This window comes from Carcharhinus amblyrhynchos, chromosome 23 (assembly GCF_965287045.1).
Source record: "Carcharhinus amblyrhynchos chromosome 23, sCarAmb.v2.hapA, whole genome shotgun sequence".
Taxonomy (NCBI): domain Eukaryota; kingdom Metazoa; phylum Chordata; class Chondrichthyes; order Carcharhiniformes; family Carcharhinidae; genus Carcharhinus; species Carcharhinus amblyrhynchos.
In genome coordinates, this window is record NC_137346.1 from 2,604,192 (window position 1) to 2,621,668 (window position 17,477).

At 45.7% G+C, this 17,477-nt stretch overlaps 1 protein-coding gene across 1 annotated transcript in view; it reads right to left on the reverse strand.

Moving 5' to 3' along the window:
• The window catches only part of unc119a1 (unc-119 lipid binding chaperone a1), a 38,028-nt gene extending 21,127 nt beyond the window's left edge, over window positions 1-16,901 (reverse strand). The window contains exon 1 of the mRNA XM_080210770.1: window positions 16,576-16,901. Within this exon, the coding sequence (XP_080066896.1) occupies window positions 16,576-16,753 (178 nt within the window). The 5' untranslated portion in view covers window positions 16,754-16,901. The remainder of the gene's footprint in view (window positions 1-16,575) is intronic.
• Window positions 16,902-17,477: the final 576 nt, after the last annotated feature.

Consider the following 17,477-nt stretch of genomic DNA (forward strand, 5'->3'; position numbering starts at 1 on the left):
CTCTGACAGTGCGGCACTCCCTCAGTACTGACCCTCTGACAGTGCGGCGCTCCCTCGGCACTGACCCTCTGACAGTGTGGCACTCCCTCAGTACTGACCCTCTGACAGTGTGGCACTCCCTCAGTACTGACCCTCTGACAGTGCGGCACTCCCTCAGTACTGACCCTCTGACAGCGTGGCACTCCCTCAGCACTGACCCTCTGACAGTGTGGCACTCAGTAGTGGCCGTCAGGGACTGATTGTCACAGATTATATCAATTTCAGGTGGAATCGTGATGTCAAAAGAGCTGGAAACCTTTTCAGGAAGCTGGAAACATAAATGTGGAATAGGATGGGAGAAGTTCCCGATAGGTCGGTTTGCATGGTTTAAATCTCTTCTTGATTTGTGCTGGTTTGTCATTTAGTTGGGAGCTTTTGGGTTGATTTATTATTGTCACATATATTAACATACAGTGAAAGGTACTGCTTCTTGTGCATATAAAGAACATAAGAAATAGGAGCAGGAGTAGGCCATCTAGCCCTTCGAGCCTGCCCCGCCATTCAATAAGATCATGGCTGATCTGAAGTGGCTCAGTTCCACATTCCCGCTTTCTCCCCATAACCCTTAATCCCCTTGTCTGTCAGAAACCTATCTACCCGTGACTTAAGTATATTTAGCGAGGTAGCCTCCACCACTTCAACGGGCAGAGAATTCCAGAAATTCACCACCCTTTGAGTGAAGAAGTTCCTCCTCAACTCTGTTCTAAACTACCCCCCCTTATCTTGAGGCTGTGCCCTCTAGTCCTGTTGTCCTTTCTGAGCCGGAAGAACCTCTCCACCTCTACCCTATCCATCCCTTTCATCATTTTATACTTCTCAATGAGATCTCCCCTCATCCTTCTAAACTCTAACGAGTACAAGCCCAGTCTATTCAGCCTGTCCTCATAGCTCAACCCCTTCAACTCCGGTATCAGCCTCGTGAACCTCCTCTGCACTCCCTCCAAGGCCAAAATATCCTTGCGCAAGTGCGGCGACCAAAACTGCACACAGTACTCCAGCTGCGGCCTCACCAGTGCCCTGTACAGTTGCAGCAAGACCTCCCTAGTTTTATATTCAATCCCCCTCGCTATGAAGGCCAGCATCCCATTTGCCTTCCTGACCACCTGCTGCACCTGTAGGCTGGGTTTTTGCAACTCATGCACAAGGACCCCCAGGTCCCTCTGCACCGTAGCATGCTGCAGCTTTTCGCCCTGTAAGTAGTAGTCCTTCCTACCATTATTCCTACCAAAGTGGATAACCTCACACTTGCCAACATTGTATTCCATCTGCCAGGTCCTCGCCCACTCGCTCAGCCTATCTAGATCCCTCTGCAGACTTTCTACACCCTCCGCACAATTTGCTGTTCCACTTACCTTTGTATCATCAGCAAATTTTGACACCTTACACTCGGCTCCCTCCTCCAGATCATCGATATAAATGGTAAATATAGATATTTACCATACCGTTCATAGAGAAGAAAACGAGAGAGTGCAGTGTTACAGTCATAGCTAGTGTGTGAAGAAAGATCAACTTAATGCAAGGTAGGTCCATTCAAAAGCAGCAGCAGGGGAGAAACTGTTCTTGAGTCGATTGGTATGTGATCTCAGACTTTTGTATCTTTTCCCCGACTGAAGAAGGTGGAAGAGGGAATGTTCGGGTGTGTGGGGTCCTTAATTGTGCTGGCTGCATGGCCGAGGCAGAGACAAGTGTGAGACAGAGTCAATGGATGGGAGTCTGGTTTGCGTAATGGATTAGGCTACATTCACAACCTTTTGTAGTTCCTTGCAGTCTTGGGCAGAGCAGGAGCCCATACCAAGCTGTGATACAACCAGAAAGAATGCTTTCAATGGGGCATCTGTAAAAGTTGGTGTCATAGCTGACATGCCAAATTTCCTAAGATTCATGAGAAAGTAGAGACATTGGTGGCTTTCTTAACTATAGCGTCAGCATGGGGGGGGGAATCAGGTGTCCAGGTGATCTGGACACCTAAAAACTTGAAGCTCTCGCCTCTCAGTACTGCTGCCTCACAGACACAGAAAGGGGGGTGAGGGGGGGCGGGGTGCGGTAGATTCAGGGTGAAATCTGCTTGCTGTGTCTGACACAACACTAACCTCAACGCTAAAAGTGTGGCCAGTCTCTCAGCATGACTTGCTAAGTCTTGGCGACAGTCTATTAACCTAGCAGAACAACAGGGGATTAATCTCACTGAGAAGTATTTGTTATTTATAAATAAGTCCTCCTGCAGATTATATTCCTGCTTCATCCAACCTCTTGTCTTTAAATAGCAATGGGTGAGCTGCACTCAAGATAATTACCCCAGTTTCCTTGGGCATCGCAGTTTGATTTATCCGTAACTGTTGATTTGATTTGATTTGATTTATTATTGTCACATGTATTAACATACAGTGAAAAGTATTCTTTCTGCATGCTATACAGACAAAGCATACCGTTCATAGAGAAGGAAAGGAGAGAATACAGAATGTAGTGTTACAGGCATAGCTAGGGTGTAGAGAAAGATCAACTTAATGCAAGGTAGGTCCATTTAGAACCCTGACAGCAGCAGGGAAGAAGCTGTTCTTGAGTCGGTTGATACGTGACCTCAGACTTTTGTATCTTTTTCCTGATGGAAGATGGTGGAAGAGAGAATGTCCAGGGTGCGTGGGGTCCTTAATTATTTTGGCTGCTTTGCCAAGGCAGCAGGAAGTGTAGACAGAGTGAATGGATGGGAGGCTGGTTTGCGTGATGGACTGGGCTACATTCACGACCTTTTGTAGTTATGATTAATTACTGGGTTTTTGAGAAATCAACAGTTCATTTGAGGTCTTGAAAGACACTCGAGAAACATGAATATTTTATTAAAGCTCATCCAAGTGGGAAGAGGCTACATTTAATGTTTCACTGAAAGACAGCCTCCGACAGCGCGGCGCTCTCTCGGCACCGACCCTCCGACAGCGCGGCGCTCCCTCGGCACCGACCCTCCGACAGCGCGGCGCTCCCTCGGCACCGACCCTCCGACAGCGCGGCGCTCCCTCGGCACCGACCCTCCGACAGCGCGGCGCTCCCTCGGCACCGACCCTCCGACAGCGCGGCGCTCCCTCGGCACCGACCCTCCGACAGCGCAGCGCTCCCTCCGCACCGACCCTCCGACAGCGCAGCACTCCCTCAGCACTGACCCTCTGACAGTGCGGCACTCCCTCAGCACTGACCCTCTGACAGTGCGGCACTCCCTCAGCACTGACCCTCTGACAGTGCGGCACTCCCTCAGCACTTTATTCGGTGATTGTGTGTTGAAGTCTCTGGATTCGAACTGAAAACACAACCTACAGAATCGAGAGATGGGAAAACCCACTGAACCACGAGTGAGATTGAATGTGAGACAATTGAAATTCTGAAGCACTGATGGTTTTGTTTTTGATACTCATGTTCTGCATATTTCCAGCTTCTTTTTCCTCCCAGTGGTTGTCACTGAATAATAAACATGCTCAAGATGCTGGTGACCCTGCAAAGTTCTCAGTTTTTGAATGAGTATTTGAGTTGTTCAGTTTTAACTGTCTGTATTTTGATAGTTTGGGTGGAAGGGTGACTGGATGATGGACGTCAACGTGCCAAAGTTCCCTTCCCGGCAATAATTATTTTTTCTGTCAGGACAGGGGCTCAGGGTTGGGGTTTATCAATGTGAGAATTAACACAGCTTGAGCAGTCTATCCCAGCGTACCGGACAGCAGCGCAGCTTACCCCAAATCCTCAACATAAACAGGGAGCTGGAGAGAAGCCCAGAATGGAGGTTAATTCCTCTGCCTTTCAGTCTATTCTGAGAGCAAGAGGTATAATCAGTTTATGCTGATGTACTGGCACGGTGCTTCGATACTTGAAAGAATAATCTTGCCTCTTGCTGCAGGGTCCTCTTGAGTGTTGTCAGTCATTTTCTTTGTAAATTGGATCCCCTTGCTCACGCTAATCTTAAATGAAGCAGGTGTGGATTTGCTCATACGGAGGAAAGGTATCTCTGATAACAGAAATGGGGCATGGGGCGGAGCAGGGGGGCTTCTGCTTTAACCCTCGTGTAGTGAAAACCTAGGCTTCATCAGCAAGGGACGCCTGGGTGACTAACTGGTTCTATTATTGAAGCAGTCATCCATATAATAGAAATCCAATATCACCCTCAGCAGTTTGAGAATTTGAATATAGTTTTTCAACCACAGAATTCCACATCACAGGCCATTCAGCCCAGCATGCCTGTGCTAAGCCTTTGAAAGGGCAATTTAATGAGTTTCACTCTTTCTCTCTCCCCAACACCCCTGTGAAATATTTAAGTATTTATCCAATTTTCTTCTGAAAGTTCCTACTGAATCTGCTCGTTCAGGTGGTGCCTTCCAGATCACAAGTCACTACGTAAGGAATCAACACCCACTGCTCTGGGTCTTTATCCAATTACCATTAAATCCTTGTCCTGGTTTTAAAAATTAATTTATGGGATTATTCGCTGGGCCAGCATTTATTGCCCATTCCCAACTTCCATTCCAGAGGGCAGTTGAGAGTTAACCACATTGCTGTGGCTCTGAAGTCACATGTAGGCCAGACCGGGTAAGGACGGCAGATTTCCTTCTCTAAAGGATATTAGTGAACCAGATGCATTTTTACAACAATCGACAATGGTTTCACGGTCATCATTAGCCTTTATCTTTACTGAATTCAAATGTTACCGTCTGTCAGGTCTCCAGATCTTGCTCTAGATTATTAGTCCAGTGTTAATTTCACTGCCTTCCTTACCAACCCTCCTGCCATGGAAACAAATTCTCCCTTTCTTTCTAATTTGGAATGTCTCTATCCAATCATTCCTCTGCTCCCCAGAATCCCCAATCAGTAAATAACTGAAGTCCATCCAAATAAGCACAATACAACTTAAGTTAATGCCCACTTGTTACAGGAATCCTGGGTTGAGTGCTGACAGTTCCTTGTGAAGAAACTCAGAAGAGGTTGTAGTTGAATCTGTTTCCCAAAACACAATTTCTTTAAGGCAGAACCAAAGAGAAAAAAAAGAGAGAAAGAAACTACTTCTGAGTTTGCTGCTAACACACTTCCAAAAACACACTGCCCAAAATGAAAGTGCAAGCCCAAAGGAAAGAACACCTACCACCTGACTGTCACAAACCAAACTGAAACCCCTATCACCTGATTGCCATAGCTGAGCTCCACCTCCAATGACATCACTGAAGCTGTGAGCTTTATGATTTAAAAAACCTTTCTTAAAGGTACACTCACATGACACAGGGGACTGGAGAATAGCCAATGTTGTTCCTTCGTTTAAGAAGGGTAACAGGAAAATGTGGGAAATTACAGGGCAGTGAGCCTTATATCAATGGTGGGGAAATTATTGGAGTAGATTCTTAGGAACAGAATTTATTCATGTTTGGAAAAATATGGACTTATTAGTCATAGGCAGCATGGCTTGTATGTAGGGGGGGGGAGGTCATGTCTCTCAAACTTGATTGACTTTTTTGAGGAAGTGACAAAGATGATTGATGAGGGCAGTGCAGTGGATGCTGTCTACATGGACTTTAGCAAGGTCTTTGACAAGGTCCCACATGGAATGCTGATTCAGAATGGCATCTGCAGTGAGCTGGCAAGATGGATACAGAACTGGCTTGGTCATAGATGACAGAGACTAGAGATCTGTGACAAGTGGTATTCCACGGGGATTGATGCTGGGACTCCTTTTCATTGTAACATGTATAACTGACCGGGAGGTGGAAGTAGGTGGTCTGATTAGTAAGTTTGCAAACGACACAAAGATTAGGGAGCTGTGAATAGTAAGGATTGCCAGAGGGTACAGATCAGCTGGAGACTTGGGCAGAGAAATAGCAGGTGGAATTCAATCTGGACAAATGCAAGGTGATGCAGGAGGGAGGTATACAGTAAATGAACCATTAACGTACAGAGGAATCTAGGCATACAGGTCCATAGTTTCATAAAAGTGGCAACACAAGTGGGTAAGGTGGTCAAGAAGGTACAGGTCAGGGCATAGAGTATAAAAATTGGCAAGTCATACTGCAGATTTATGGAACTTAGGTTAGCCAAATCTGGAATTTTATTCCACATTTGTTCCAGTTCTGTTCAGCTCATTACCAGAAGGACGTGGTGGGTTTGGAGGGATGTTGCCTGGTATGGAAGGGATTAGCTATCAGGAGAGATTGGATAAACTTGGTTTGTTTTCACCTGAATGTCTGAGACTGAGGGGCAACCTGAAGGAAGTTTACAAAATTGAGAGACACGGATAGAATGGATAGTTGGAATCTTTTTCTCAGGATAGAAATGTTTAAGTTTAATTTTAGGGTCACAAGTAGACTTACATTAACACTGCAATGAAGTTAATGTGTAAACCCCTTTCTGGCATCTGTTCAGTTACACAGAGGGAGAATTCAATATGGCCAATGCACCCAACCTGCACATCTTTGGGCTATGGGAGGAAACCCACGCAGACACAGGGAGAGTGTCCAAACTCCACACAGTGACCCAAGCTGGGAATTGAACCCAGGTCCCTTCTCAAAACACTGCAGTTGTCTTGTTGCCCTCGCCAGTACTACTCCCTCACCCACTCACCTCTTGTAAAAAGGACAATAATTTGCTGTTGCTGCTTGTGGAATCTTGCTGTGCCCAAAATGGATGCTGCCTCTGAGCAGAAGGCAATCACAGCACCTAAAGTGCAGCAGTTTGCATGGAATATGGGGTGTGAGCAAGCCAGATAGGAGTGGAACTTTACTGTGCCTTTGACAGTCACTCAGTGCTTTAAACATTCTGGCAGTGGCTGCAGAGTAGTTTGCATTCTGCTCACATTCCCAGAAGCTGCTGAAGCTTTCCACTTCAGTATACAAAGGAGCTTTATTTTTTACCACTTCAGTGAAAGTCATTCACAAGCATTTCTGCCTTGTTTGTACCCTGATCCAAACGGAGTCACACACACACACAGACCCCTACCCCCACAGACACAGACAGACCCCTACCCCCACAGACACACACACACCCAGCCGCTCTCCCGCACACACAAACCCCCCTCCACACACACACACTCCTCCCCACCACACCCAAAAACACACACCCCCACCCATCCACTCCCACCCCCCCACCCATGCCCCACCCACATACACACACCTACCCCCCCACCCACATGCACACACATCCAACCCCCCCCACACACACATGCACTCCCCTGCGCACGCACGCACACATACACCTTTGTTTCACTTGATTTTACCCACCTATTTCTCAATTCCACCCCCTCCCTCTCTCCATCCCATACAGGCAGATGTATCAGTCACTGAGCTAAGGAGCAGATGAAAGTTTGCAGCCACCTTTGGAAGATCTTCTCACTTCCCCCCCACCCACCACCCTCCTCTTGTATCTGCCACAGCTTCAACTGCCCAGGTGATCTGGACTGCTTTCCAATCACTCAATAAGCTAATGTCACAGCCGGCAGTGCCCGGGTTTAATTCCCAGCCTTTGCTGAATCGAGGAGCAAAAGGCCTCAGAACCTTCCTGTGTAGTTAGTATAAAATAGTCAGGCATTAACAGTCAGTGTTGAGGGCATAGCTGAGCCTCTGTCCTGTTGCTGCTGCCTCCTCCCACCCCATGAATGTCTGATTTGGGATGACCAATTGTCACTGACCAGAGGACAGCACAAGTTCATTTTCAGGCAGAATTTAACTATGTAATAATCAGCATGGGAAATCCTGGAACCTCTTACCTTGAACTTTCCGACTCCATGTGTTTTTTTTGTTCATTTGCGGGACATGTGCGTTGCTGGTTGGTCAGCATTTATTGCCTATTCCTAGTTGCCTTTGAATTGAGTGTCTCACTCGGTCATTTCAGAGGGCAGTTGAGAGTTAACCACATTGCTGTGGCTCTGGAATCACGTGTAGTCCAGGCCAGGTAAGGACAGCTGATTTCCTTCCCTAAAGGCTATTACTGACCAGATGGGTTTTTCCGACAATCGACAATGGTTTCATAGTCATCAGTAGGTTAATTCCAGACCTTTTTTCAAAATTGAATTAAATTCTACCATTGGCCATGATGGGATTCAAATTCGGGGCCCCACATTAGCTGAGTTTCTGGATTTATAGTCTAGGGATAATACCATTAGGCCATCACCTCCCCTGTAGCTCAGTTACAGAATGACAATCTATCAGGGTGCTGAGGAAAGGCCAATAATTACTGGTGACTCACTCAACTTTTCCTGACTGATGTCCCTCTGATGTCTCTCAGGCGCATGTTGAGTACTTTGTAAAAATCAACTCTCGGAATGTATGGTTGTTGGTCTGTGAGATGCTGTGCAGAGGCCTGAGAAAGTAACTGTGCGGTTTGCTTGGAGTTAAGAGTCAATCAGATTGGAAGCATGTCTGGACCTAGACTGGACAAGGACAGCGATTCCCTTCCCTAAAAAGGAACTAAGTATTTAATTATAATCCAAGTGCCTGTTACATTTATTGGCTTTTTATTTTTCAACTGAAACCAAAGTCTCAAAGTTCCACAGAGGAACTTGAATTCACAGAATTACAGCATTGTTACAGCGCAGAAAGAGACCATTCAATCCATCGTATCTGCACCATCTCTCCAAATTACCTTTTTATTCATTTATGTGATACGGGCATTTCTGGCTGGGCCAGCATTTATTGCCCATTCCCAACAGCCCTCCATTTCAGAGGACATTTGAGAATCAACCACACTGGTGTGGCTCTGGAATCATGTGTAGGACAGACCGGGTCCTTCCCCAGAGGAGATTGGGATTTTTCAACAATGGTTTCATGGTCATCATTAGACTTTTTAATTCCAGATTTCATGGAATTCAAATTTCACCATCTTGCCCTGGGCCTCTGGATCACTAGTCCAGTGACAATACCACTAGACCACTTTGTGCTATTCTCTTGCCTTTTCCTTGCACATTGTATCTATTCAAGTAAAATGCCTTCTTGAATGCCTCAATTGATCCAACATGTTTCTCATGTTCTCTCACATAAAATGTTCTCTTTCTTCAGGTCATTTTGAATCTGTGCTTCTGAGTTTTGATCCTTCTACAAACAGGAACAGTTTCTCCCTATCCACTCTATCCAGCCCCCTCATGATTTTGATTTGATTTATTATTGTCATATATATTCTCATACAGTGGAAAGTATTTTTTCTTGCGTGTTATAAAAAGCGTACCGATCATAGAGAAGGAAAGAAGGTACAGAATGTAGTGTTACAGAGATAGCTAGGATGCAGAGAAAGATCAACTTAATATGAGGTAGGTCCATTCAAAAGTCTGATGGCAGCAGGGAACAAGCTGTTCTTGAATCGGTTGGTATGTGACCTCAGACTTTTATATCTTTTTCCCAACGGAAGATGGAAGAGAGAATGTCCTGGGTGCATGGAGTCCTTAATTATCCTGGCTGCTTTGCTGAGGCAGTGGGAAGTGTAGACAGAGTCAATGGATGGGAGGCTGGTTTGCATGATGGATTGGGCTACATTCACAACCTCTTGTAGTTCCTTGCAGTCTTGGGCAGAGCAGGAGTCATACCAAGCTGTGATACAACCAGAAAGAATGCTTTCTATGGTGCATCCGTAAAAATTGGTGAGAGTCGTAGTGGAAAAGTCAAATTTCCTTAGCCTCCTCAGAAAGTAGAGGCATTGGTGAGCTTTCTTAATTATAGCGTCTGTGTAGAGGAAACAGGACTGCTTGCTGGTGATCTGGACACCTAGAAACCTGAAGTCGTCAACAATTTCCACTTCATCACCGTTGATGTAGACAGGGACATGTTCTCCACTACACTTGTTGAAGTTTTGTTGACATTGAAGGAGAGATTATTGTTGCCTCCAGTTCACCAGATTCTCTATCTCATTCCTGTACTCTGTCTCATCACTGTTTGAGATCCAATCCACTACGTGGTGTTGCAGCAAACTTGAAGAACACTGCTATCAAATTTTCTCTTAAGTCTTCTTTCCAAAGCAATTTAGTACCAACCTCTAAGTTTCTCATCCTTGGAACCATTCTTATAAATCTTTTCTGCGCTCTCTCCAATGCGTTCACATCCTTCCTACAGTGTGGCACCCAGAATACTACGCAATATTCCAGCTGAGGTCTAACTAGAGTCTTGTGCAAATTTAGCATAACCTCCTTATTCTTGTGCTCTGTGCCCCTATTAATAAAGCTCAGATACTGCATGCTTTATTGACTGCTCTCTCCACCTGTCCTGCAACCTTCAATATTCTATGCACATATGATCTATGCACCTGCATCTCTAAGAATTCTACCCTTTATTTTATTTCGTCTCTCTACATCCTTCCTACCAAAATGCATCATCTCAGAACTTCATTTGCCACCTATCTGTCCACTCCACCAACTTGTCTACATCCTTTTAAAGATTTACATTGTCTTCCTTGCAGTTTATAATACTTCCAGGTTTTGTGTCACCCACCAGCTTTTGAAATTATCCCTTGCACACCAAGATCCAGATCATTCATATATATTAGGAAAAGCATGGGACCCAATACCGGCTTCTGATAACCCCGTTACAAACCTTCCCCTAGCCCAAAAAATATCCATTGACCAATTACTTTGTTTCCTATTTCTCAGCCAATTTTATACCTACATTGCTCCTGTCCCTTTTATTCCATGAACAATAACTTTTCTCGCAGACCTGCTGTGTGACACTGTATCGAATGTTTTTTGAATGTCGATGTACACCACATCAACAATACTATCCGCATCAACCCTTCCCCTCACTTTCAACAAACTCCAGCAAGTTGGTTAAACAGGATTTCCACTTCAGAAATCCATGCTGGCTCTTCCTCATCAATCCACATTTTTCCTCATGAGTATTCATACTCCAAAAGCTGCCCCAATTAAACTGACTGGTCTGTAATTTTTGAACAAAGGGTAACATTTACGAATCTCCAGTCCTCTGGCACCTCCTGAGTCGAGAGGAGACTGGAAGATTATGGCCAGCATTCCTGCAATTTCCACTCTCACTTCCTTCAATATCCCTGGATACATCACATCCGGTCCCAGTGCCTTGTTAACTTTAGCACCGACAGTCTATCCAACACCTCCTTAACAATGCTGTATTTTTCAATGGCAGAGTTTCTACTGTCACCATGCCCTGGGTAGCAACTACCTCCTTGGTAAAGACAAATGCTAAATAGTCACTTAATGCCTCAGCCATGCTCCCTGCAAAAATTCCCTTTTAGGTCCCTAATCAGCACTACTCCTCCTTTACCACCCTTTTACGATCTATGTGCTGGGACTCCTCTTTCTGTTGGCTGCCAGTCTTTTTTCATAATCCCTCTTTGTTTCTCTGATGTGCTTTGAGTTGATAGTCTTTGGATAATTCCAATATAACTTCAACATTCCCGTAAACATGGACAACACCAGGTTGCTGTGGAACACAGCTGCATATCCTCTCTTACAACAGGCAGGAACTCCCAGTCCTCACTGCCTTTTGCAACAGAGATAGACACAGTTTAAAAAGTTGTTGTGAAGGGCAGGTTCAGAACAAGGATGATTCATTTTCCAGAGAGATTGTGGGTTTTTATAAATAGAAACAATCTAAAAGTACAAGGGAAGGAACTTGTGCTAAATTTTCATAAACCCCGGGCAGGCCTCAGCTGGAGTATTCTGCTCACTTCTGTCCACCACTCTTTTGGAAGGGAATCAAGGCCTTCAAGAGGCAGGCAAATGACCAGGATGGTACCAAGGATTTGGGAAAGATCCCTTTCAGCAGATAAGGTTCAGAGATTTAAAAGATGTACAAACTTACAAAAGGTTTTGCTAAAATATATATAGACAAACTGTTCTCAAAGGCAAGATAGCCAGTAAGGGCACAGCTTCAAGGTAATTAGCAAAGGAATCCGGGAGAAGGGGCAAAGGGAAGGTGAGGTTTATTTTTACATAGCGAGTTGCTGCGATCTCGAACGTGCTGTGTGTCAGAGCAGTGAAATTAGATTCAGCAATACCTTTCAAAAGGGATTGGGAAAACAAAAGGAAAAACACGCATGGCTGTGGGCAAACAGCAAGGAAGTGGGACAAATTAAGTAGCAGTTTCCAGGAGTCAGCACAGGGATAATGGGCCTAATGATCCCCTCCTCCGAGACATCATTTTATAACAAGTTCAGACTAGAATAGGACAGGCGGTGTGTTATGCCAGAGGGAGGGTTATTATCCGGAATGGGGATGGGCGATGTGCTAGGGGAGGGATTGAATAAATCCGATGGGAATTTAGGAGAAACACATCTGCCCAGAGAGTGGGGGAGAATGTGGGACTGTCTCCCACAAAGGAGTGGGGGAGAATGTGGGACTGTCTCCCACAAAGGAGTGGGGGAGAATGTGGGACTGTCTCCCACAAAGGAGTGGGGGAGAATGTGGGACTGTCTCCCACAAAGGAGTGGGGGAGAATGTGGGACTGTCTCCCACAAAGGAGTGGGGGAGAATGTGGGACTGTCTCCCACAAAGGAGTGGGGGAGAATGTGGGACTGTCTCCCACAAAGGAGTGGGGGAGAATGTGGGACTCTCTCCCACAAAGGAGTGGGGGAAGAATGTGGGACTCTCTCCCACAGGGAGTGGGGAGAATGTGGGACTCTCTCCCACAGGGAGTGGGGAGAATGTGGGACTCTCTCCCACAGGGAGTGGGGTAGAATGCGGAACTCACTCCCATAGGGAGTGGTTGAATTGAATAGTGTTGCTACATTAATGAGGAATTTAGATAAACACTTGAGAAAGTATTAAAGAGGATGGATTGATAAGAGAGAGTGAAGGAGGATGGGAGGAGGCTTGTTTGGAGAATAAACACCAGCATGGTCTGGTTGGACTGAACAGCCTGTTTCTGTGCTATACAGACTTTTAAGACATTGTAAGAAAAATACTTCTCTTTTTGGTGAAAATTTAAAGTTCATTTATTAGTGTCACAAGTAAGCTTACACTAACGCCGCAATGAAGTTACTGTGAAAATCGCCTAGTTGCCACACTCAGGCGCCTGTTCAGGTACACTGAGGGAGAATTTAGCACGGCCAGTGCATCCTAACCAGCACATCTTTCAGACAGTGGGAGGAAATCAGAGCGCCCGGAGGAAACCCATGTGGGCCCAGGGAGAACATGCAAACTCCACGCAGACAGTGACCCAAGCTGGGAATTAAACCCAGGTCCCTGGAACTGTAAGACAGCAGTGCTAACCACTATACCACAGTTACAATTCAGATGTTTCAGAAAATGTGTACATGCTCCCAAACATGGCAGACTGCCTCACACTTTCAACAAGCACCAGGATGAATGAGAAAGGAATGAAAGGATGTGGTAATAGTTACAAGGAGGGAAATGGAAGAGGTGCTTGAAGAGCAGAGACTTAATGCTACGTTATTTCTGTTACAGCAGACGAGGATGGGTTATTCAAACCATAAAACCAGAACAATGTACAAATAATTCAATTCTCCATTGATCACACCAGATGTCAGTCAATGCTAAAGACACAAGTGGGACATAGACACACTAGTACTGTACCCATGTTATACTGACAGACCCGTCTCCCACCAGCACTGCACCCCAGTGTTACACAGTGACAGACCCGTCCCCACCAGTACTGCACCTCAGTGTCATACAGTGACAGACCCATCCCCACCAGGACCATACACCAGTGTTATACAGTGACAGACCCGTCCCCACCAGTACCGTACACCAGTGTTATACAGTGACAGATCCGTTCCCACCAGTACTGTACCCAGTGTTATACAGTGACAGACCCGTCCCCACCAGTACTGTATCCAAGTGTTATAGTGACAGACCCATCCCCACCAGTACTGTACCCCAGTGTTATAGTGACAGACCCATCCCCACCAGTACTGTACCCCAGTGTTATACAGCGACAGACCCGTTCCCACCGGTATTGTACTCCAGTGTTTTACAGCGACAGACCAGTTCCCACCAGTGCCAGCCCAAAATATTCTCTGCACTGAGAACGTAAGTTTGTATGGTAGCATCCAAACTTGTGCTGCTGACTTTTTTTCAATCCAAACAGATTGAGATTTCACTGTGTTGTAAACTCTATGTTATAATCTTGACTCTGCTGCTGAAACAATCTCAGCTTCTTTATCAACACTTAACCCACAAAGTTGTTAGTTTTGCTGCAGAAGTTTGGTCTGTGTTTTGTTAATGCCTTGAGCCTTCAACTGGGCTTCTTCAATCTCTCCATCAGCAGCCAAGGCAAACTCTTGCTGAGATGAGGTTCAAACTGGATTGATAAGACTGTTCATGTCTCAGTTAAGTTGAGCATAACAATAGTTGTTATTGGACTCACTTCAATCAGTCCATCTTACTTTCACATCATGGTAAAAGAAATGAATATGTTGTAATTCACCAAATTAATTCAATTCAGTAAAATTATTTCTAACACTGCTTCTGCATTTCTAAACTCTGTCTCGTTGACAGATCTTCAGCTTTCTGGCTGGCACTGCAGCGTTCACTAAACATGCCTTTACTCACAGCTGGTAGAAAAGTCTCACTGATCATCCAGGGCTAGCAAAGGTCCACGTCAGCGTGTGTAAAGTGCATATTGGCAATCAATTGCCTACAATCCTGGGTCCTTATACATCTGCAATTAGCGTATTAATCACCTTTTGGCTGGGTGCCTGGATTTTTTTAAAATGTGGAGTGAATACGCTTCTTCTAAAAAAAACTAACTTCTCTCTAAATCCTAATGTTGGAAAACAATAGTTAAAACATCCCATAATATGATACCCAATTTAATGATAATACAAGGGGCATTGACATCACACAGTTGCGTTGCAATACCAACAATTCTCTCCTGCTACACCAAATTATCCCACAATATCCACCACTTTGTGGGTTATACACACCGTACAGAGTTGGGCAAAAGTAAACTTCCCATATTCTGCTGCTTTCACCTGAATGAAACACAGTTTTAACTCACTTCATTGGCTGATGGTTTTTAAGGCAAGGGTGAAACTGTTTAGGTAGGAAGTGAGTCAGACAAAGGTGTCTCCCATTTGGGGCGTGGGTTTCTGATTAACTGCAAGCTCATGGAATGTAACTGCTCCCTTGGGAGAAGTTAGTTAACAAAAGTTTCTGTAGCCATGGAATGGTCTGTGTAGGAGCTGAAAAGCAGGTTGGATTAGTTGGCAGAGTATGGGAGGGGGGTACCATAACTGTGCATATAAGCAATCAGTCACAACGTACAAGATACTTCCAGTAAGAGCACATTCAGTATAGAGGTTTACAGCATTGAGACAGGCCCTTCGGCCCAACTTGTCCATGCTGCATGATAAATACATTCCCAACTGTTAAACTAAATGCTCCCATTTGATGTTTGGTTTTTGGATATTTCTTCTTTAAGACTTTAAGTCTAAGGATGGGGCAAGAGCATCACTCTAGGATTCAAGAGGTCACAGCCAGTTTGAGTTACAAACCATAGCGGACAACAGAAAAAAAACACAATTACTGTGTGGAAATCAAAAATAGTTCAAATTACAAGCTAAAGGATTAGACAAGGCTGAATAACAGTCACTCCCACTGTGTTGACAAACTCATCAAGTACACACCATGCAGGTTGGAATGTTTACTTACCAATGTATCTGGCACTATGATGGGACATTGGAGTCTCTCTGTCTAGTTTTTATCCAGCTTCGTACAGACAATGGGTACATATTCCCCTATTATCTGCAACATGGATTACATTCCTTTTTTGCCCCAGATTCCAGATCTGCTGCTGATTGTCCCCCGTGTTTAATAAATTAGCTGCAGTTTTGAGTAACTAAGGAATTGGTCCTTGATGCAGTTCCAGGAAAAGTGTGAATGACATCAAAGGTAAATCAACACATACAAAATTGTCAGGTTTTGAAAAATAATACTTGCTAGGTGACATCACAGAACACTGACCATACCCTGAATATTCTAACTGGCAGTTACAGCAGGAATAAACACATTTCTTCAATGTCATTTCACTCAGACAGATTCACTCACTTTGGGCTCAGAGTTGGCCGTTTTCTCAGCCCAGTTGCGAGGGTCCCCATTCCGTCTCAGTCCTGTGACTGTTGGTCCCTGAATACTCTATAAACAGTAAATAATCTGACTGCCCAGAAGAGTTTAAAGGAGGTAAATCCTCTCCCACCATCCCTCAGTTTTGAGAGCCTACATTTGGGGTATCCATAGGTTCCTGTCACTCTAATCTCAGCCCCTTACCCCTTCAAATAGTCTGAAGCCTGTCTTCCCCCCTCCTCTTTAGCCTGCCAAGCCTGGGCCCCCTGAAGCTTTTGGGTTTGAGCTACTCTCAGAATCTCTCTCCATCCCTCCTCCCTAAACTTTCACACTCAGGATTTCTTGAAGGACTGTACCCACTCTCCCCAGAAAGGGGACCTGGTTTTGGGGCACTTGGGCTCTGGTACCATGTACCCCATCTTCTAACATTGCCTGGTTCTGGGGTACTGGGACTCTCGCCCCAGCCCTGGCTGATTATCCCTGCAGTTTTCCCCATTCCTTGCTGTTGTAGTGCAACTTGCCCCTTTAAAGGCGGCGATACTCACTCTGGGTGATCTTCTGCAGCCCCAGCACGTCTTCGGGGGTCACACTCTCCTTCTTAAGCAGCTCCTCCTCGGTGGTGGCCGCCAGACCCTCGCTCGGCGGCGCCTTCTTCACCTTCATGCCGACTGTGTCCTGGTTCTTGGCGCTGCTGCTCAGGGCTTTGGTGCCAGAAAAGCTCATGTCTCTCCGGCTCCTTGCCCCACGCCGTGCCCGGAGCTCCTTGTGGCGCCGCCTGCCCCGCCGCTGCTGCGGGATCCGCTCGGTTCCGGCTGGGGATCCACTCTTACCTGGAGCGGATATCAAACCGTTACAATGTATCCAGTGCGGACTCCACCACTGCCCCCGGGGACACACACTCACCCCGCACTCCACATGGACTCTTCCTCTTTCCCTCCTCCCCCGCAAACATCCCATTCATAAAATTCTATCCCGACAGTAAATGGAGGGGGATTTACCCCCCCTTCCAGCATCAATACCTCACATTTCCAACCTGCTACTTCCAATGGCTCCCCCTCCTCTCCTAGCAATTGGTACGACCCGGTTGCACTACCTGGGCAGAGAATTCATTCAAAAACAAACCAGCTTTAATTCATATTTTGTTACTTTAGATTTTTAAACTGAGCGATGGCAAATGCATTTCGGGGAAGTAGATTATAAATTAAATGCGGCCTGTTGCAAGGATAGCAGCAAGTTATGTGGAAGACGGTGCAAATGGAGAGACTGGCATCTCTGGCAGCCCAAGCTGCCTTAATCTGGGCTCCCTGTTCAGAGCTCCCACTACTGGGCACTGCCCTCTCTGCTGGCAAGTGCCTGTTTGGATCTCAGGTGAGGACCTACATGCTCTCCTGGCCAGCCTCCCACCTTGCTCAACCTAAACTGTCCCAAACTCGCAGTTCCGTCAACC